This window comes from Tinamus guttatus, unplaced genomic scaffold, assembly GCF_059628265.1.
Source record: "Tinamus guttatus ecotype Peru unplaced genomic scaffold, ASM5962826v1 Tinamus_guttatus_pri_ptg000297l, whole genome shotgun sequence".
Lineage (NCBI taxonomy): Eukaryota > Metazoa > Chordata > Aves > Tinamiformes > Tinamidae > Tinamus > Tinamus guttatus.
The window spans coordinates 2,563,536-2,585,861 of NW_028288831.1; the positions used below are offsets into that span (position 1 = coordinate 2,563,536).

The window sequence follows — 22,326 nt, forward strand, 5'->3', positions numbered from 1 at the left end:
AAAAATGAAGCAGGAGATGATGTATTACATTAGGCTTGCAGCATCTGTTACTCTGCATAAAGGAAGCCCTGTTTGTCTTCAATAAGCAGATCTCTAGATACCATTTTAAGCCTGCTTTATAGGTTTCAGGCACATTTTAGTCTGTAACAGTAGATGCCTACAAGGCCAATGCATTGCTTTAATTTGACTGCAGAGTTCAGTTTAAATTGGATGAGAGATTGAAAGAGTGCATTTAACTTGATGAGGGTAAGTGAAATAAGTAGGTATGTAACTGTTGGCACGTTGCACATCCCAAGGTTTTATGACTGGCAGTTTTTTTCCAGGGCAGGCTCTTGAAGAAAGGGAAGTCAAATGTCAGATGTGTGCTGGCTTATTATAGGGTAAGTGGAAGGAGAGGACTAGTTTACAGAAGCAGAACCACATTTTCAAAGCAGGCAGACACTAGCTCGTGTCATGATAATTTAATATCTCTACCGAATTTTGCCTATTGACAAGATCTTAGGAAAAGCTGCCATAGCAATTTATCTTAGTAATAGATTAGCCTGACAATAGATTGTACAGTTAATACGAATTCTAACTTTTTAAGGATTACAAGGAATATATCTAGTTTTACTAAAGTAAGCTTAAAAAAGGAAGAACTATGACCCACAATTGCTCTTGAACTTTCTAACATCAGAGATATTAAGCATAATATCATATATCAGTGATCAGTTCAGTAATACAGGGTTACTTTTCTTGTGTCAGTAGGTTGTGAATATCCTCACTGAATTACAGGTAACACGGGCAGGGTGACTATAGGGATCCTGACATGAAAAACATTGAGAAATACAAGGCTAGATATTCTTTATGACCTGTGCTTCATGTAAAATTCAAACTTTTATTTTATTGCTTTGGGCTTTAATAATCGCAGCACATTTCCATTTGTTTTTCTTCCCATAGTAGAGGAACCTCTTCTTAGCAAACTCACTGTATCAAATGCTACCTCAGACAGCATGTCGCTCACGTGGGAAGCACAGGACAATGCCTTTGATCATTTTATTCTAGAAGTCAGAAACTCTGACTTCCCTTTGGACTCCCTGGTTCACACAGTGCCGGGGGCCTCCCGAAGCTATGTAATCACCAACCTCAGAGGTGCCACTAATTACACTGTTCAACTCCATGGTTTAATTGATGGGCAAGGTGGTCAGACCTTGACAGCATTGGCAACCACAGGTATTTCGCTTTTCACCTTCAAGGTTTGATTTTTTTTCTCTTATTTCCTTTCTGTCCACCGAACTGCTCTAAAACGTGTCTCCAACTCATCATTCCTTTGGTAAATAATCGGAAGGTTGCTGTGAGGGAAGACTGAAATAAGCTGAGTCTTAGAAGAAGCGGAAAAAGAGAGATGTGAGACAATGGAAAAGGCTGAAAAAGTGACCCCAGCATTAAGGCAGCCAGTGGTAAACCATGATTGGTTTCCTTTATATATGCACTTATCTGCAAGTTCTGTGTATATATAATCGGCTTGCTCCAGTTGGTTGTTTTTTACAGATTACCTTTGCATTTGATCTAGAATAATCTTCTTGTTCATCCCATCCTCACTTGCTCTTTTCCTGGTGGGAGAGCTTTCATGTCTTTGTCAGATCAGACTGGCATCTGCATGTCATTTTGTTTCTTTGTTTGGAAAGGTAAAATGTCTTCCAAAACATTTGACTCCCTTATTGGAGTTTCAGGCAGCATGTTACATGTCCAACCAAAACTGCATGGAGTGGTCCAGCCACCTTGTGTTGTTCCAACATCCTTCTCTGCCTGGCTTTTTTTTTTTTTTTTTTGCATTTCCATCAAAGAGCTGGGCTCAAAAAAGAAGTCCACCCTTTCTTCATGTCTAGCCCACTGCTCTGTCACTTGCATTGAGACTTTTGAGTACTAAAGGATAATGGTGGTTTTACTGGATGCCAGAGCTTTTCCCATGTTGATAGTGTTCTGGGATAATAGGAGCTCACTGTGACTTGCCTGAAGAGATGATTTCAACTTCTGTTGCATGTGGGATTCTCTGGAATGCAGATATCATGATGTGAACCTGCTTGACTGGATGCAAGCGGCATGTAAAGGAATGTGGCCATTGCTGATGTGGCCATCTGGGTTAGATTGGAAAATATCCATTTGTTCTCTTTGACCTGCATGCCGGGCTGATGGATCCATGCTCAGTTTCACTGGGTTCTTCCCCCATGCTTGTTTGCATTGTGAGTATTTTCTGACCTCCTACCCTGTCTTCAGAAGTATCGTTCCTAAATGATGTTATCTTCCCTGTCTGCCATGGTGGCTTTGCTGGTCACCAGTTGACAGCAGGACAGCAGATCTTGCATGTGTCCTTAACTGGGGCCACTTGGAAGCGCTTGTTCCTCGATTTTTATGGAGAAAAAGGTGAAATATTTCTTAAAAGTCTTGCGATGAGGGATGGGGAGCAAAAGTTGGAACATTTTGCAGCAGTTATGAAGAGGTTTTCATTCTTTCATTGCTCTCTTCATCAATGAGATATATCTTGCTTACTTTTCTTCCAGCATGAATCACATATGTAATTACTTTCCTGTATTTTGCTGGCTGCATTTCCACAGATGTTCTGGTTTATATCCAGTTGGCAAGAGAAAAAATAGAGAATCAACCCTGGGGGCAGACACAGGGCTCTGTGACCACCTGATGACAGGGTCACGCTCCTGCTGTCTCTCTGCTCTAGTGAATCTCTAACAATTTTATACTAAATGAAATGACTTTCAACCAGGAAGGATGAAGAGCTCTCCACCTGCTACAGCTGGAAAGTCAGGCTTTCCTCCTGACAGTGGAGAGATGTGGTTTTATATTTCCTCTAGAAGAATAGGAAAGCCTTTGCTTCCTGAAGGAGAGTCCTGACCATTGAATTGCCAGAGAGAAGGAGACCAGCAGCCATCTCCTTTTGCTCAGAAAGGAAAACTACTGTGTTGAGTTTTTTGCTCTGTCCTCTAGATATTGTCTATTGGTGCCTAATCAGAGGACCTGCGTGCGCAGGGGGGTTGGACTAGATGATCTCTAGAGGTCCCTTCCAACCTTAACAATTCCATGATTCTATGAGGAATAGCTTATTCACAGAGCCCAGGGAGGTTTTGGCCCAACATTGGTGCTGATGTAATCAGTGCTAGGGCTGAAACCTCGAATAAACTGCAGGATCCAAAAATATGAGTATCCACAGCTATAAGCAACAGATTTTAAGGGTGTACATTTTTGATATCTTGCCTGAATCATGCTTTATCTTACTTGCTGTGGATGTGAGTATCCCTGTCAGCTTTTCAATGCTGAGTAACTACAGTTTCCATTATTTTACCCTGGGGCTGTATGCTGTTAGTGCTTCTGTAAATCAGGTCTACATTTTGTTAGGAAAAGTGAGTTTACCTAGGAAAATTGAATGAGAAAAATAAATCAAAAGTCAGCACTGATTTCGCTAGCTTCTTTCTAAAACCTTGCAAATAGCGGTTGCAATGTTCCATTCTTTCCCTGCAAAGCAAGGCTAAAATGCGTATACAAACATAGCTTAAGCAGCTCTAATTCCTCACTGCTCATTCACCCTGCAGCCCCTGAGTAATGCTGTCTTTTCACCTGTGTTCCTCTCTCCTTCAGAGGCTGAGCCACAGCTGGGCACGCTCACACTCACAAACGTTACTCCCGACAGCTTCAACCTCTCGTGGACCACAAGAGATGGGCCTTTTGCCAAGTTTGTTATACATGTTAGAGATTCCTATGCAGCACACGAACCCCAGGAGCTTACAGTGTCGGGAGGTGCTCGCAGCGCTCACATCTCAGGCCTGCTAGATTACACTGGCTATGACATTAACATTAAGGGCACCACCGATGCAGGTGTTCACACAGAGCCCCTCACTGCTTTTGTCATGACAGGTACCTGCTTACAGGTTTGCATTCTGTTTATTGGTTTACAAAAATATATATTCCAGCATGGATGAGAGTCTTTCTATAACACTGAATATCTTTTCCAGCAATAGTGTTTTCATTTACCACCTTCCTCTGAGGATGGATCAGATAGTCATGTTGACCCTTAAAGAACTGTCCAGGATGAGCACTAATTTCAAATAACTTAAGAGACCTCCTGAGTCTTTTTCCCACATGTAATAATCTTTTTTTAACTCCTATTTACCTTAAAGAAATGATTGCATTTTGCACTTGCTTCTCTGATGACTTGTAGTTAGAAGTGACATAGTGTTTTCTTTGAACTCCCGTTCTTTTGCTCCATCAGAGCGTTGGTGCTTCCTTTTGAAAACTGCAACATGGAAATTGGTGTTTTAAAAGAAAGCTTCTCACTGTTAGGGAAACATGTGGCACAGCAATAAGATCTGCAGTAGTTCCTATAAACTCTCTGGGTTTAGAGTGTTGGTGTCACTCAACACCTATCTTATAAAGTAGTTTCAGTATTTGGGACTCATTATTTGTTTAGCCATCCACACAGATACCAGACTGAAACATGGATGTTTGGAAATGCTTCATTAGAAGCAAGTAAGCAAGTTGCATAAATAGATCCAAATTAATAAAATTCTAAAAACATCCTCAATGTGTATACCACAAAATGTAAAGACTTGTAAAACTTCAGGACAGATATTTTTACACCAAATTGTAGCAAAACATTAATTTGAGCAACTATGAAACATCAAAACCAAACTCAAAACCTTTTCCCAGCTGAAGTACTCGATTTAACCAACTGGTACTTTCTTAAGTGAGTGGAATTTGAGTAATTGCCAGATGTGGGACTAGAAGGCCAGACTTGTCAAAAGATTAGAGAAATACTGGCAGTGGCTGGGGCCCAAGGCTTAGGAGAGCCTGTTGATTTCCATATTTGTCCTATCAGATTTTGAAAGAACATAAACGCTGAGAAAAATATCTTCTGAAATTGGGCCTCGTTTTCAGGGCTATGGTGAGAAAGTTTTGTGAGGCTACTCCTCAGCCTCTAAACTTTGACACATATCAGATTTATGTGAAAAAAAATACTTCCCTGGAATTTCTTTAAGTTGTCAACATGTCACATCAGCAGCTGTCTATGAAGCTTTTGGGGCAGATGATTCCGCTCTCCTTCAATCATTAGCCCCTGTCGTTAGCTGGTGCAAACTCTTGCTTCTCTCCAATCTCCTTAAATCAATGTTGAAAATATTTAGCACTTGCACTGGTTATGACCCTGCATGATTAATACCCTGCTTCTGGCTCTCCTACTGGCATCAATGACCCTCCACCACTGGAAGGAAATGCTGGAGATACTCATGTGAAGTAGAGAGATAAAGAATGCAAAATACAAGAATTGTGAATGCCAAAGTTGAGGCTTGTCCCTTAAGCACCAATGGCGGAGACAAGTGGAAGGAAATTACTGCTTCATGCATTACATCTCTAAAAGGGCTTCTATTACAACTTCTATTACAACTTATGTGCATATACATATATATGCATATATATATATATAGCTTATTTATAGTGCATGTGTAACAGAAGAAATGTGCTTATATGGTGAGGTTTCAAGGAGTTTCAAAGGAGCCTGTGAGATGAGGTGCTGAGACAGCCTTGATGAATACGAAGAATTAAGCAGCTAACTTCTGGAGGCTCCATTGAAAACCCTTGTCTTCTAGACCTGGCTAAGCATTTGCATAAAATCTGTATTTTTGGGGAAAAAATGTGATTGATGTTTGTTGGAATCTGTGATACTTTCTAATTTGCAATGTTTTTCACATCTTTTTTTGTGTATTTTTGCACCTTCCCTTCCTTTAGAGGCCATGCCCCCACTGGAAAACCTAACTGTCTCTGATATTAACCCTTACGGGTTCACAGTGTCGTGGATGGCATCGGAGAATGCCTTTGACAACTTTCTAGTAGTCGTGGTGGATTCTGGCAAGCTGCTGGACCCACAGGAGTTCCTCCTCACAGGAGCCCAGCGGCAACTGAAGCTTAAAGGCCTTATTACTGGCATTGGCTATGAGGTTATGCTTTATGGTTTTGCCAAGGGGCACCAAACAAAGCCCCTAAGCACTATCGCTCTTACAGGTATTTTAATGCAAACAAATTGTTCTCCTCCACCCTTTTTCTCTTGCTTTTCCTCTCACTTCTTGGAAGATGTTTCATGCAACCCATTTGCAAAACAAACGTTGGCTTTTGCATCCTTTTTTGCATCGTGGCTACACATAACTCCTAGTGACTGATAGATTCACCAATGAAATTCCATTCCTTTTTACTTGGCATTTCACTTTTGGCTCTAAGAAGGAGCTGGTAGGGAAGCATGTCAGGTGGACTGAGTGGTGAAAGTTTTTGCTCTGGTCATGCAGATAATTCTAACTGGAGTCTTTAACCAAAAAATGGCTGCAAGCAGGAGCTTATCTTGTTAGAAGTTGTTGAGCACCTCAGTAATCTCCAACTTGCCAAGCATCTGAATCATTCAAGAGGAAAGTCACACTGGCTTTCCTCCTCTCTTTCATTCTCTGTGTGGATTCCACCTCCAGACTATCAGTTGTGATCATTGTCGCCCATAAGGTTGGCATCTCTCTCCGTAAAACCTCAGCTCACGTTCTCAAACTCATCATAGCTGTTGTTTTCCAGCTGCATTTGAGCTTTCTTGGAAAATCATTGCAGACGGATTCCATAGCCCATACACATCCAGGCTCATCTGCATGTTGCTGTCTATGCACTGGTAAAGCTAAGGCTTACCTGGTTGGAGATTGGTGAGAAAGTAAATGGGAATGTCTTCCCGTAGAAGAAAAAAGTGCACTGAAGATACAAAAAAAAAAAAAAAACACTCCAGTAACACATCTGTAGGTATGATGCTTGACCATACTGAGTTAAAGATATTTCAGAGTTCCTTAGTATGTTAGAACTCCTGGGATCCTCAAGTGGCTTCTTTCACTTTGTATTTAAGTGTGCAGTTTAAGGGATATGGATTTTCATTACACCTTGTTGTTGCTTCAGTATTTATTTATTATAGAAGTGAAGGATTTGTCTGATCAGAAACATTACAGAGGCAAGAACTGCATGGAAAAGGGGTTTTGCATGAAGGAAAGGACTCTTTCCAGTGGCTTCTGTGTTATACTCCTAACAGAGGGAAATCTGACAAAATTATAGGCATGGCTGCAGATCTGTAACAAGAGCTCGTTCTTATTATATGTGAAGGTTTCACACATGCTGGGTAGCTCAGTGAAAGCAAGGGACAAATGCACATCAAACTTACTATGAGCATGTTTAATTTTGCATGGCAGAGGCAAATGGTGTATGTCTATATACTGGATTTGCTATGAAATAATGAATTTTGAGCGGGCCCACACACACTCTCATATTTCTTCTTCATAATGAGTGTAATGCTAATATACTTTTTTTTTTTTTTAATAGCAGGCAGATTCTTTCCCTTTATTTGAACTGTGGTTGGATTCTTGCAGTGTGATCTATCCAGACCTCAGGACAGTCAATAATGAACTGGTTAAAAAAGTCATCTTTTTTTTTTTTTTCCTCCTGCTATCTTCTTTTTTAGAAGCAGAACCGGAAGTCGACAACCTTCTGGTTTCAGATGCTACCCCAGAGAGCTTCCGTCTGTCGTGGACTGCTGATGATGGGGTTTTCGACAGTTTTGTTCTAAAAATCAGGGATACCAAAAGGAGATCTGATCCACTGGAAGTAATAGTACCAGGCCATGAGCGCACCCATGATATATCGGGGCTGAAAGAGGGTACTGAGTATGAAATAGAGCTCCATGGAGTTAGCAGTGGACGACGTTCCCAACCCATAAATGCAATTGCAACCACAGGTATTGTCTTCACAGTAACAAAAGCAGAACATGTTCATCCCTGTTTCTTTTAACATTTTTGTTTTTTTCTAGATGGTTTGAGCTGTTACTGTCGTGTTCAGACTGTTTTCTCCATGGCCTTCATCCAAGTTTCTGTTCTGTGCAGTGTCCAGATTTATAATCAACCATCTCTGATTTCTTACCTTCATCATTACCTATTTAATATGGCTTATTTATTTACTCCCATGATCTGCAAGTAGGCAGCACAATCTAGAAACTAAAGCATTGAATTTAGGAGCCAAGAAATATCTTGTGTCTGTATTAGATTTTATCAGTGGTTTCCTGGGGCTAATTACATATCCCCACTTCACATCAATTTACTTCCCTGGAAAAGAGGGATAATGAAATGAATTTACAAGAGGTATTGGCAGGTTTGATGAGCCGTAGGACTGAGCATCATTAACTCAGATTGATTTTACTAGGAGTAACAGCTGCTCAATAATTCAAGTGAACTTGAATCTCTTGCAAAATTAAATATTTGGTGCCAAAGTGCTTTGAAAACCTCCAGAAGTCACTATATTTATCTGTTCATTTATGTCAAGTATCCTGAAGTGAATTAGCTTAGTGAATTATCCAGATAAAATCTCTAGAAGAGAAGAAGCAGATACAAGTAGCAGTTACTGCTGTTTTTTTAAAGATACCGAAGCCTTGATCCTCAGTTACAGTATACTGATTCCACAAGCTGGAGCTCTTGCCTTTTGTCTCACACTGACAAAGAAAACTTCTAAATGGAAATGCAAAGGTCTGGGGTTTGAACTTAGCCTAAAATTTCATGTGTTTCTGAAAAGTCTCCACCACGACAAAGCCTCATTTTCATAGTCTCAGTGAGAAGGAGAAATTGGTTTGCTGGTTGTAGCTGGATGTATGTTCTTTCTTATATTATTTTCCTATGAACTTATCAAGTAAAAAAATTCTTGAGTCCCAAGTTGAATTCCTCAGATTAATCAAAAGAAAAAAAGAAAATGATTCACAATTTGAAGCATTTCAGTTTGGCATTTTTGAATGAATCTTTTCCATTTTTTTCATAGTTGCATTTTGAAACTTATTTAAATCCTTTAAAGCGATTATTTTTAAAGCATCTGTGGAAAAAAAAAAACATATAAAGCAAATGAACCTATGTGCTTTGACCCACTGTCTCTAAATTTTGAGCTTGCTGTTGATATAAAGCCTAACAATTTGAAGTCAACCTAAGTTAGGGAGGAGGGAGAAGAGCAGAAGAAGCCCAAGTTCAGTGTATGAGGGCCTCGGGTCTCCTCAGGGTTTATGGTGCCAGTTGTAAGCATGAAGAGACACATCTCTGACTGCCATTACCTCCCCTGAATAAACAGGGAGGAAATATATACTCTCACCAAGACTTTTACATGAACCAGAACATGTATCTGTCACAAGCCACCTTTCTCCACGCTCGTGAGGGTCGACTCATGATGGAAAGGGATGTTTGAAGTCAGCTGCACTTGTTAGCAGTGTGTACCCAGTTTATCTACTCCCAGATTATTTATCGTAAACGTTTTCCTCATGACTACATTTTTGTTTAGCTCTTTCAGAGAGATTCAGGAGCATGTCAGATGCTGAAGGCTGTAGCCTAAAGGATGTTTGTCAGCTGTAAGCAAGCTATGAATAGGAGAGCTGGATTCACAAAACACAGCTATTTCACTAAGACCACAGATTGCTACATATAGCTGGGGCCACCAAGACATCTAACTAGACCCTGATTCAGTAGATATTAGACAAATATATGCATTTATATACATATATGTCTGGCACCTCCAGTTTGATTGCAAAGAAACATCAACTGAAGTGGGTGACTCCCTGCTCTCTGCAGTTTGTCCTTTTGGCCCCAAAAAATCTGCTGCGAGAGAAAACATGATCCATAAAATCACGGTGGTTAGAGGTAGCCCTGTGCAGAGCTGCAGTGCTCCAGCAAGGAACCTGCTGCTCTCGGGGGAACATTTGACACCTCCTGGAAATTTGTTTCTGTAATGTTTGCCAAGATGCAGTTCAGCCCTGAGCAGAAGACCACAGCTTGGCTGTGTGCTGCTTTATATCCTAGGGAAGAAAGATGCTGCTACTGTTTTCTTCTAAATGTGTTTTGCTGTGCTCTGCTGGTATTTTTCGTCTGAGAGAATCCCAAAACACTTCACATGCTATTCGTATACGATAAATGGAGCCTGTTGTTTCTCTTTGCTCAGGGGAAAAGAGCCAGTGCAAGTCTTGCAGTTTGTTAGTGATGAAAAACAATGTTTGAGCCCAAAAGAGTAATAGCAGCTCCCCAGGTACCATGGATGTTTTAACAAACTCACAGCTTAGGGAGATCTTCCATTGCTCAAACAGCTTATTGGGCATAATGCTGGAGAATAATGCAAATCATCTTTATCTGCCCACCAGCTGCATGTAATTTCTTTTCCTTTTTTTATTTTTTTTTATTTTTAATGAATGACAAGATGGAAAAACTTTGCCTGTTTTTTATGCCTGCTGAATCTTGGCTTTCAGGTAGCTGAAGAAGATTGTTGCAGTTGCTCCTTTTTTGTTTTCCTGTGCTCAAGGGAACAGCTCTGTTACATCTCCATCACTTTTCCTTGTGTGTCCTTGTGCTGTTTGCTCTCTGAAATGCAGCCACGGTTGGGATAGCTGGGGCTGTGGGACTTGCTCTTACCTGGCTCTGTTTGCCAGCTCACCTCGAGGCTCCCGTGACCATAGTCTGCTTCTCAGCAGTGCTCCTGCAGCAGAACACAAGCCCAAAGCGTGTGCCCGCAGACCTGGCCATCACAGAATCCAAGCAGGGGGACTGGGAACTTTGGTTTCTGTGCAAGGCAGAAAGGGTCGTGTCCAGGAAAGCCCTGAGTGAGCTACCCACAGCCTTTTTTGCTAAGGACACCTATGTTGTAATAGGAAATCAGTGCACTTTTCATTCCTCTTTCTTGCCTGGTATTCTGTATTCTCTCCTGTTTCCCCCAGACCTTTGCTGACTCAGTAGCAGCTCTTGAGGGCTGTGTAGTTTTACTAATCTCACCTTGTTTTCTTCCTTCTCTTTAATTTTTTTTTTCTTTCTTTCTTTGGCTTTTCCCTATAAGCAAATCCCACAGAGCCAGCATATCTAGCAAGCTCCAGAGAAGTAATTTATGTTTCTCTTGAGAGCTTGGTTATTTTTCTTTCCTTGCCTTCCAGCCATTTTAGTGCATTGCTGCTGGAGCTTTGGGGGGCACATGGAACAAACAGCCCTCTTAAGCTCCTTCCTCACAGACACGTTCTTTCCAAGCTATTTCAAGCACAGTCATTTATTTTCTCCTCTTGCCCCCCTTCTCCTGCCCACTGCCTGTTCCACCTCTTTTAATGTGGCTAATGTTTAATATCTGTCACCATTGTGCTAATGGCCTTCTCTCTGTGGGCTGTTTATTTTGTTTTTAACATGTCAGGGTTGTTTTGCTTACAGTCAAAAAGGCAGATTGGAAGTGAGATGCTAAATATAAACTTCCAAGTAGCAGGTCTCCTTACCATGTCCTTCCAGAAGCCCTTTCCATGCTCATTTTTATGTTGCTTAATTAGGTCTTTGACTGAAAAGTTATTCAGACTGTAGTAGATGTTGGTTTGTGTCTTCAGTTTAGGTTGTTTTGACAAGCAGGCCTCTCTTTTCTATGCAGGTGTCCAAGGCAGTTGTTGAAGGGGAGATATATCTGGTTCTAATCAGTGCAGCTGCAGCACCCTACCTGTGTTGGAAGAGTTGAGGTGTTTGGGGCAGTATGTGTGCCTATGTGTTTTTTTTTAAATCCAGTATCCTAAGCTCCTTTGTAAGTCATCATAAATCACACCAGTAGTGTAGAAAGGACTGCATTCTCTGCCCGTTCTAGCAGCATCATGTTGCTCTGAAATCAGCAGGAAATCCAGCTAAACTGGACTTAGACAGCAAGGCAAAACAACAGGATCATAACTGTGCATTTTTCCCTGCATCATTGCATTGGACAGAATATTGACAGCACCAGCTCTTGGCACAGAAGACTAAGACAAATCACTCTTTCAGCAAGAAGAATTGATAAATTATTTACCTTTTTCTTTCTATGTGTTGTCTTTGTCCTCTTTTCTTCACTGGCAGTTGTTGGATCTCCCAAGGGAATTTCTTTCACGGACATCACAGAAAACTCAGCTACAATCAGTTGGACACCACCACGTTCCCGTGTGGATAATTTCCGGATTTCCTACGTCCCTGTGTCAGGAGGTGAGTAAGCACAGCAAAGGAGAGGATGAAGATGGGTGGAGGGGACCAGCAGAAAAGATAAGCCCTGCTCATGTCAGTGCATAGCAGTCTTCTGTAGATCATCTCTCATGTGTTCCAACTGTTAGCCAGGAATACTGGTGAGCATACATGGTCCCCATGGCCAACCTCTGTGTAAATGTAATGTCCCATATCCCACGGAAAACATTTGCAAGATTGCTTAGAGCTAAATGCTTCTATCGCTGTATGCTTAATCGTGGCCACGTTTACAAAAAACTCAGTTCCCACTGAGTCTCCTCAGTAAGGGTACATTTCCAAAATGCCTCATTCTTTTATAGGAACTTTATGAGCTAAGCGTATTTGAGAAGATGGCCCGTGGAAATAGTAATCATGATCTATGGTTATGAAAGTTTTCCAAGGCAGTGGTTTTCCTTTGTGCTCCCCAGTGTTTCATTCCATGCATTGTATCTCTGCTTTAGTGTTCAACTTAAAAAATCTTCCTATAGCAAGTTTTTGACATAATTTATGGACATATCTGAATGCAAACACCTAAAATCACATAAACAACAAGTACTGAAAACATCAGGAGCACAGAAGTGTTTTTTAATAAGACTGGTCAAGATAAGGGCCTCTACACAACACAGAATGTAAGCACACAAGCAACTTTAAGCACATTAGTAGTCACAAAATTCTAAAGAAAGGAATTTGCTTAAATGCATTCCAGAATAAACTCAGAATTCAAAATAAATATATGTCCTCATCCACACATTAAGGACCTCTTGGAATACTCTTATCTACACTTAAGATGAGATGGATAAGAGAGAAACTCCTCATACTTAGCTTATCTTTCTCCAGCCTCTGTAAGAAACAAGGCAGATTTAAAGTAGCTTGTCCTTTTAGGTGTGTGAATTTTCTTATGGAGAGACCTGTGTTTTCAACTGTCTCATTTGTGAACTTCCAGTATTTTTGTGAACACAAATGTTCATTTATTTCTTACTTTGGACATTGATACCACCAGGAAAAAAATGCAAATCGATATCTTGGATTTAGGCTTCATGGCAGCAGTATGTTTTCCTGAGGTTGTCCCTCAACATTAGTGATTGTAATTAGGAAAAATCCAGCCACTTTTGCACAAGTTCATCCATGGTGGTCACAATAGGTTTCAGATGAAACACATCCTTAAAGCATTTACTGGAACATTATGTTATTAATCCCTTGGCATTCGGCTTCATCTTAGGTACTCCCAGCATTGTTACAGTTGATGGAAGCAAGACAAGGACCAAGCTGGTGAAATTAATCCCGGGTGTAGACTACACTGTTAGTATCATCTCTGTGAAAGGCTTTGAAGAAAGCGAACCCATCTCTGGAACACTGAAAACAGGTAATACATACAGTAGAAACAGTGATTTTCAAATGCACTGTTTGTGCCATATAAATGACTCAGGAACTGGAGATGAAGACCCAGTGAGATATCACTTTGGCTATCACTACAAACTGTAAGATTCTTTTTTGCCCACTTTCCCTTTCTGTGTTTGTCCCTCCTATCCCTTTCTGTCCCATTTTGAGGACCGGCTCAGTTTAGTTCGTTCCACTTTCTGGAGTGGACTCAAACCCCAGATCTCTCAGGTCCCAGACCAGTATCCTCAAGCACAAAAACATCCTCTCTCTCATACTTTCTTCAATATAGCTTTCAATATCCCAAAAGGAAATGGGTTCCACTCTACAGCTGTTAATCTTACCCTCTAATTTAACTGTTCTTTCTTGGGGACCAGCAAGTGTTTGGAGATGCAAGGAAGAAGACGAGTATTGGATAATAAGGTGAATTTTATAGCCCATTCTAGCTGTACTGGAGGCAGACATATATCCCAATTTAGGGAAAGCATAAAACGAAGTGCAACATAGACTGCCACAAGAAAGAAAGGCAGAGCATGTGGGGATTTTGGATGGTTACCTGGATGCTCAGTTGGTTTATTTTAAAACTTTCTAGGCAAGCTGTAGGTCAGAGTGGCTATTGGTTGCCATCAAATAAGTTCTTTTTCTCAAGCTCTGTCTCCTGAGTTCACTTCAAAGAGCAGTCCTGACTTGAGAGAGTTGAGGGAAATATGTCAGCTCTGGCAGAGCCCTTAAGAGTGAAGATATCAAGAGCAGATCTGAGGACAGAACTAGCTATATCTGTTCTCAGCATTTAATCTTTTCACGCACTGACCCCCCTTTTCAGCTGAGACAGCTGATGTTTTATGGGCTCTGACGTCTTTTCTGGAGAACTCCACTGTTCCAAAGGGGGATCATAAAAGCTGCATTAAGCAAAAATGTTTGCACATTTTGTATCATATCATTAAAGTAAAGCAGCAGAAACTGTTTGTCTAACTCCTTCAATCTGGTATTCTCTCTTTTTTTTTTTTTTCCAGCTCTGGACAGTCCATCAGGCCTTGTAGTGATGAACATCACAGACTCTGAGGCATTGGCGACCTGGCAGCCAGCAATTGCCGCCGTGGATAATTACGTTGTCTCCTATGTTTCTGAGGATGGTAAGGAGAGTTAGTGATGGGTCAGGGAGCTGTCAACATTGCAGCTTTTAAGAGGGATCCTCAGGAATGAGTTTAGCAGGGTGATTCCAGGAGGATGAGGTGGGAGTGAGGGGACAGCTGTTATTTGAAGGAGATTTTTTGTTGGAAGTATTTTGAAATATCATTGTTTTCTTTACAAGTTCATAATTCATACCTGATATTCGGGAAAAGAAAGGACAGTGTTATAATTCATATGAACACTAGAGAGTGCTAATACTTTTAGATAGAAGACTGCTGTTAATTCACATTCAGTGTAGGTGTAAACAAAGAAATTAGGTCTGTGCTTTCACTGCTATTTCATGCTTGCTCCCACCTGGTATAGAAATGATCACTGAGAATGGAGCTGAGCACAGTGACATGTCTGTCCTCCTGAACAGCAGCCGGGATTTGTCCTTTTCTTGTGTGTTTGCTTCTTAGAGCCAGAAGTTAATCAGATGGTGTCAGGAAACACTGTGGAGTATGATCTGAACGGGCTTCGACCTGCAACTGAGTATACACTGAAGGTCCATGCACTGAAGGACACACAGAGGAGTGAAACCCTTTCTACCAAGTTCACTACAGGTGCTGTTTCACACCTCACTCGGTGGCAAGGTGTCATCTTTTGTAGTCCCACCGGGTTTACGTTTTTCCAATACCATCAAGCTATCCAGCACATTGCACATTTTTAGCCCAAATTTGAGTTTTGCTAATCTTTGCACCATATTTTCCCCTGATAGAAGGCCATCTGTCTGGCCCAGAAAGCAGTATTTTGTCAACAGTTCTACAGCATTTCTCACATGAAGCAAGAGCAGGAGCATTTGTTTGGTAGCTGTTCCATCCTGACAGCTTCTTCTAAATATCAGTGAAATGATGCACTATTCTCATTTTTCTGAGCATACACTGCTCATTTATGGACTGTCCTTGCCTCATTCAGGAACATTTACCAAAGAGTTAAGAACAGAACCAGGCAAATTCATTGCTATAGTTGTGATAGTGAATAGACACTGTAGCCAGAAAAAGTATATTATATGAAATTTTTTCCTGTTCATAAGAGGATTCTTTGGAAACAAAAAATATCAGTTTCCTAAAAATATGATATGTCTTCTTGTGTGAAATAGTAAAAGGCACAGCTTTGTTTCAAAAGACATTTCAAAGCAACTGCTTATAAATTGAAGTGCCTAAAACAGGCTGATATTTTAAGTTACATAAATACATGCAGTTTAAAATCTCCAGTAATAAGATTATTTTTAAAACACAAAATGAATATAATGAATAAATTAGTGATTTTGGTTTTAGTCTCAAATCTCTGTAGAGCAAAAGTTTGCTTTCCTGGCTTGTTTTGTTATTTTAATAGTCTCTGTACTTCATGTTGAAGTGATTGTAACTGTTTTTTTTTTTTTCTCCTTCAGGACTGGATGCTCCAAGAGATTTAAGTGCCACTGAGGTTCAGTCAGAAACAGCTGTGATAACCTGGAGGCCTCCGCGTGCTCCTGTCACTGACTATCTCCTCATCTATGAGTCCGTTGATGGCAAAGTTAAGGTATGGAGCTTGTATCCAAACCGGAGAGGCTGTGCCTCAAAACCGAGCAGTAGGGTTGCTTAGTACCCTCTGGCCATGGGACATAAACACACTCCTGAAACTGAACGTGGTAAAATACAAAGCACCTGTCTAGGTGCTGCCTTGAACATGAATGAATTTCAAACCTGCTTTATGCTTTCCCAAATCATATTCTGAAATAGAAGCCTAGTTGCAGCCTGAACTTTGAGAGTCCTCTCCCTCGATACAGAAAACCTGTATGTTCAAGGCATGTGAACACTTATGCTAAGTTGTCTTTAAGCGACATATCGTAAGTGTTATTACATTAAATATTCATTCCCAGATAGCTTTTCTCATAGTTCTTATGAAACTGAACATTATAAAAATCTTCAGGGAATAAAAGTGTTTTGTTAATAATTTAAATGGTAAAATACCATAAATGATATACAGAAAATTAATCTGCAAATGTAAAAATATGTAGCAGTTCCAGTTTTTATGATTTCACCGCTGAGATTTCTCTGTGTTATTTATTCCCCCTATAGGAAGTCATCCTAGGCCCTGAGACAACTTCCTACAGTCTGACAGAGCTGAGCCCATCTACTCAATACACGGTGAAACTTCAGGCGCTGAACAGATCCTTGAAGAGCAAAGTGATCCACACTATTTTCACTACAAGTAAGGACCTTAAAGTGTGTGAGCAGCTGAAATAATGTTTAAGTTACTTCCCTCAGGATGTCTCTGAGCTCTGCAATAAGCAGATGGAGATTTCACAGAAATTTTTTAAAATAATTGTCAGTAAGCACTTCATTCACTGGTAGTGTCAGTGCAGAAGTCTTCGAGCTCTCTGAGCTGTAGTTCCATCTGCTTCTCCCAGACTGACAGAATGAAATTTGTTTCTTCCTATCCATCTGTGTTCACCACCATAGTCATCCTCCTGCTGAAACATTATGCCTTTCCCATGCAAAATGTTGAAGGAACACTACTTTTTAAAATTCAGACAGACATTTCAATTTGTTTATGTGTTGATGCATAGCAAGCTGTTAAAACAAATCAATATTTTAACTTGAAAGGAAGCAAACCACGTGTACAAAAAAAAAAAAAAAAATCAGTTCAACAGTCCTCAGAGCAGAATTGAAGAATTTCTACTTTTTTTTTCTCCTCTTTGAGATCAGTTTTCACACTGCCACGCTGGCATGTTCATTCCAGCTCTAGCAGGAAAGACTTTCCAGCAAGCTGAATGCAATAATAATTTGGGTTCACTGAAGGTCACCTTACAGTTGACATAGCTGGCAGTCACTGATCTCACTGACACATTTTTGAAATGAAGGAAAGGAAAATAAAATGTTGCTTAATATTAACTGTGAAATGTTGCCTGTCGTTTGTCTCCCTTTTGACTGTTTCCAGTCTTTCAGACCCAGCAAGGCCTTCAAATTCATGCATACTTCCTCCAAGCACTTGCACTAACTTCAGCTCTAGGATTCTCAGAAATGCTAATCAAAGTCAGAAAACCCTAGGTCTGCTCACAGTTAGTTTTTGTTGTATAATACAGAGTGAACTTCAGCAACAGGAGATGAGCGTCAACCAGCAATAAAAGTTGAATCTGGGTATATTAAAGAAACATTCACTAAATTGGACATAAGCAGGAACTGAACTTGATAACTTTGCCCATGCAAACACAGTTTCAATCTCTGATTCAGACAAATGCTTAAGCCTTTTTTATGGTTAGAAATTGTACTAACTATGATGATGCTATTACCTGCTTATCAGAAAGAAATACAAAGCAACATTTCCATGTAGTTTCAACTGTCATTTACAATTTTTTTTAAAAAAAAACTAGTTTTATAACATATTTAGTATTATACGTCCAAGTACTTTGTATGAAAGGTCACAACTGTGACTTGAGCTTCTAGGCTCTGTACCTGGCTGTGTCATTGACCCAATATAGATTTTTATGTGACTCACCTAATTTCCACATGTTCTTTGCAATTGCTGATTTCTTAAGAACTGCTCCTTGTTTTCTTTTGTTGCAGGTGGTCTTCTCTATCCTTATCCTAAAGATTGCTCCCAGGCTCTTCTGAATGGAGAAACTGCCTCTGGGCTCTACACAATCTACCTGAACGGGGACAAGGCACAGCCTCTGCAAGTCTTCTGCGACATGGGCGAGGATGGGGGCGGATGGATTGTGAGTAATGGGTAGAGCGCCTGAATCAAGCCTTGCTGTCAACCGGCTGTACTGTGAAAAGTGGTCACAGAACAGGTCTTGGTCTCCTACAGCATCTTTCATAATACTCCACCAGCGTAGGGCTGCTTTGTCTATAAATTTGGGAAATTTTGTCTTTTGTAGGACGCTTCTGTGCCTAGAAGCTAGGTTGCCAGCTCTTTTGGTAGTCAGAGGAAGGGAAGGTATCTCCAGAGCATGGATCATGTCAATGCTCTCAGCACTTAGGAAAACACAATTTGCTACCAAATAGCATGGATCTCTCTCTATTGGCTATAGAGGGACCTGAAATCATCTTAGATTAGATACACAGCTTCTAAACTAGCAAGTAAAGTGAAATGGAGGTGATCTGAACATACTCTGCTTGTAGGTGTTCCTGAGGCGCCAAAATGGAAAGGAAGATTTCTACAAGAACTGGAGGAATTATGTGGCTGGTTTTGGAGATCTTAAGGATGAATTCTGGATAGGTGAGCGGCAAGATTTTTTTTTTTTTTTTTAAGAACAACCAAAAATAAAACCCCCAAAATACTAGGAGCCATTTAGCAGCCTTTATTTAGACTTAGTTGGCAAAAGTAATTTTTAAAACTTCTTGTGGCAAGAAGATTGGACTAAGAAGACTAGGAAAAGCATGCTATGAGGAATATATTGATTATTGGATCCAATCCAGTCCCCTCTAGTTGTAGCTCATAAATATTATCTCTTCTTGGGTCAGTGAATGTACCAAGTCAGTGTTCGCTGGTATTCAGTAAGAAAACACAGGATTACTTAAGAATCAAATGCAAACCTTACTAGTGTACTCCTAGGACACCCCCAAAAACATAAGCAAATGGCCCCAGAAAATGAAGTGAGGAAAACCTGCAAAAAGCAAATTTTCAAACCTTGCTCAACATTTCTTTCATGATCATGCATTGCACCTTTGATTATTTTTCCCAAAAGCTTAGATGATGCTGTGATTAGAAAGGTTGAGAATGTCTATGTGAATCTTTTAAAGTCTCTGCCAGCCCATTTTTGTATTTACATTACCCTACAGCTCAAAAAGCTCATTTACCTCAGCAAGGCTTATGCCGTGTTGTATCTATGCAGGCTGGTTATAGCCCTTTCATGGCATAACATAATAGAAGATAAACCTGGGGAGATAAATGGATCATTCATATATTTCTACAGGTCTGGAGAACCTCCACAGAATCACCGCTCAGGGCCAGTATGAGCTGCGTGTGGATCTGCGGGACAGAGGTGAGACAGCCTACGCTGTCTATGACAGGTTCAGCGTTGGAGATGCTAAGAGCCGCTACCGCCTAAGAGTAGATGGATACAGCGGCACAGCAGGTGAGCTGATATTCTTTTTTTTCTTCTGATTTACAGTTTCCTCCCATTTGTCTCAGAGTCACAATGTGTAAATGGGGCAGAGCTACCCACAGCAGGTACCTCTTTTGTGTCAGGCATTTGAAAATATGAACATATCAGTATCTTTTATGATCCCATTCTAAATCCTCCATTCGTTTAGGTGCCACTTTTTATGGCATGCTTATGACAGAATATAAAGCAGTGTATTAAACAGAGACATATCACATTTGGGCAAGGCTTGACTGTCATTTATGCAGCTAATAATAGCCTAGTGCACCCTCATCTCTGTCCGTGGGATATGCTATATCCCTACTATAACAAGATTTGTGATTTTGCTGAATAAATCATCTGCCTATTGTAATTATCCTGGGGCAGACCCTGCAGCTCTTATTGAGTCCTCTTTGGTGCTTCCGAGGAGTAGGACATAAATCCAGCTCCAGAGGACATCTTAAAGGGAAATACTTTCATACTGCAAGGTGTATGAAAGAGAGCCCAGAAAGAGGCATTTCTGGAGTGTCCCCTCTCACCATCACACAAACTTTCTGTACAGCTAATAGGGGTGCAGACAGTTTTTTTCTAGAAAGTTCTAGGATGTATATCTGTTATAGGATTTAACCTGGGGACTGCTACTGCTAGTAAGATCTCACCTGACTACTTCGTAGGTGCTCAGGGCTAAGTAAAAGGAGATGCTAAGCTATCAAATATGAGCTCAGCACAAGCTTCCCCATTACTCAAACTATAAATGGGCACCCAGTCATTGGGCTTGGGAAGTCAACAGTAGGAAGACATCTGTACTCTGTGTTAGTGGCTAATGAAGACAAGTAGCTTAACTGCATGGACCAACTAAGTGTGGAGATTCCTGTGGCCTCAACTCGCTCTTCGTGGAGGTCCCTTTGATGCTGCCATGTATACACTACCTTCTGTATGGAAGGCCAAAGTCCAGTTTTCAATAAAAACTGCAGAAATAGAGCTGCATGAGTGACCTTTTAATAACTTTGGGATTACAGACGACCTGGAAGAATGTTTTGAGTGTCTTCCAATGACAAAGACTGTGCACTTCCTTCTAAAGTAAAACAAGTCAATTTTTTTAAAATCTTAGGTGCACAACCAGACTTCACTGTTGGTGCATGCCACAGTCCAAATATTTTGTGCAGAATGGTTCCCTCCATATAATCTAAACCATGCAAACCATGACCTTGCCCTTTCTTTTGTCCCCCCAAACAGGTGACTCCATGACCTACCATAATGGAAGGTCCTTCTCCACCTTCGACAAAGACAATGATTCCGCCATCACCAACTGTGCTTTGTCATACAAGGGTGCATTCTGGTACAAGAATTGTCACCGAGTCAATCTAATGGGCAGATATGGTGACAACAGCCATAGTCAGGTGAGCTTGGTGTTTAAAGTCTTCCATAATACAATAGAAGAGTGTGAACTGCAATAATGAATCTATTGTTCATTCATTCATTCAGGTGGTTCAGGTAATCAGACATCAGAGCACCAATAAAACTCACTGTATTAGGCCAAAGGATAATATGGAAAATCATGGGCAGTTTCTCACTAAATGATAATTTCATGTCAGCTGAGCAAATATTGATGACTTTTTCCATATGTTTTAGCATGGCAATACCCCAAGTGCGCAGGGAAGAACTATCAACCATCCAGCCATATGTTCCCACATGTGAAACAAAACGCTCTTTCTGCCATGTAGGCCAGACAAAGTGTTGCAGCTCTGGGGGACAGCATTGATCTGTCCCATATAGGCTGTGTGACCTAGACCTGTGCTGTGTGAGCTGTGCTTCCCAAAGGCCCTTTACTTTGCTGTGCTTCTGTTCCCTGTGGTAGAAAACTGAACCTGCAACCTGAAATGAGAGCAGTAAAGGCTGAAAACTGAGGGCGGGGGGTTGGACTAGATGATCTCTAGAGGTCCCTTCCAACCTTAACCATTCTGGGAGTCTGGGCAGGGGAATAGACAACCTCTCATGCTTCATCTTTGCCTTTGCAGGGCGTTAACTGGTTCCACTGGAAGGGCCATGAGTACTCCATCCAGTTTGCAGAGATGAAGCTGAGACCCTCCAGCTTCCGAAATCTGGAAGGAAGACGAAAGCGAGCGTAAAGGCGCGGAGTGACAGAAGGGCTACAGGCAGGGCATGGGGGGGAGGGAGAGAGCAGGGGTGAGGGGGAATCCTCTGGTATCACAGGGTGGTGGGGTGTGAGGAGCTGGTGACCTTACCAAAGCATCGACGACCCTTGACTTGGCCCGACAGAGGCTTCTGCAGTCCCATCAACGAGCCTTAAGCAGCCACCGCGTTTTCGGCAGAGCAGCTCCGCCTGCCCACGGCTAACATCCTTTACACCAAAGACAATGATCTCAAGGGTTGTATGTTGTTTTATTAATTTTTATTTTCTCAGAATGCCTCTGGGATGAAGTTCTTGCACAGTCTGACTATCTCTTGGGTGGCCCGGGGTAGGGGAGGGAGAACAGCTTGTACATTGGTAGTTTGTTTTAGAACCAGCCATACTTTATACACAGAAATGTGTATGATTAATTATCATTATTATTATTATTAGTTATAATTGAAATCCTTTGGTCATTGGAAAGCCTTTTATATATATATATCAAGTACCACAGAGAAGGATGGGGAGGG

At 40.9% G+C, this 22,326-nt stretch overlaps 1 protein-coding gene across 5 annotated transcripts in view; it reads left to right on the forward strand.

Moving 5' to 3' along the window:
• Positions 1-21,831, forward strand: part of TNC (tenascin C) — a 69,252-nt gene extending 47,421 nt beyond the window's left edge. For 3 of the 5 annotated variants that reach the window (XM_010223435.2, XM_010223437.2, XM_010223439.2), the window contains 12 exons: positions 7,514-7,786; positions 11,913-12,035; positions 13,270-13,413; positions 14,441-14,560; positions 15,017-15,160; positions 15,988-16,118; positions 16,658-16,790; positions 18,146-18,297; positions 18,704-18,800; positions 19,498-19,659; positions 20,902-21,065; positions 21,684-21,831. In XM_010223435.2, coding sequence (XP_010221737.2) covers positions 7,514-7,786; positions 11,913-12,035; positions 13,270-13,413; positions 14,441-14,560; positions 15,017-15,160; positions 15,988-16,118; positions 16,658-16,790; positions 18,146-18,297; positions 18,704-18,800; positions 19,498-19,659; positions 20,902-21,065; positions 21,684-21,794 — 1,754 coding nt within the window. In that variant the 3' untranslated portion in view covers positions 21,795-21,831. Of the gene's footprint in view, positions 1-939; positions 1,213-3,627; positions 3,904-5,769; positions 6,043-7,513; positions 7,787-11,912; positions 12,036-13,269; positions 13,414-14,440; positions 14,561-15,016; positions 15,161-15,987; positions 16,119-16,657; positions 16,791-18,145; positions 18,298-18,703; positions 18,801-19,497; positions 19,660-20,901; positions 21,066-21,683 lie in introns of all 5 variants that reach the window. The other 2 variants (XM_088527965.1, XM_010223438.2) reach the window with 2 other exon arrangements.
• Positions 21,832-22,326: the final 495 nt, after the last annotated feature.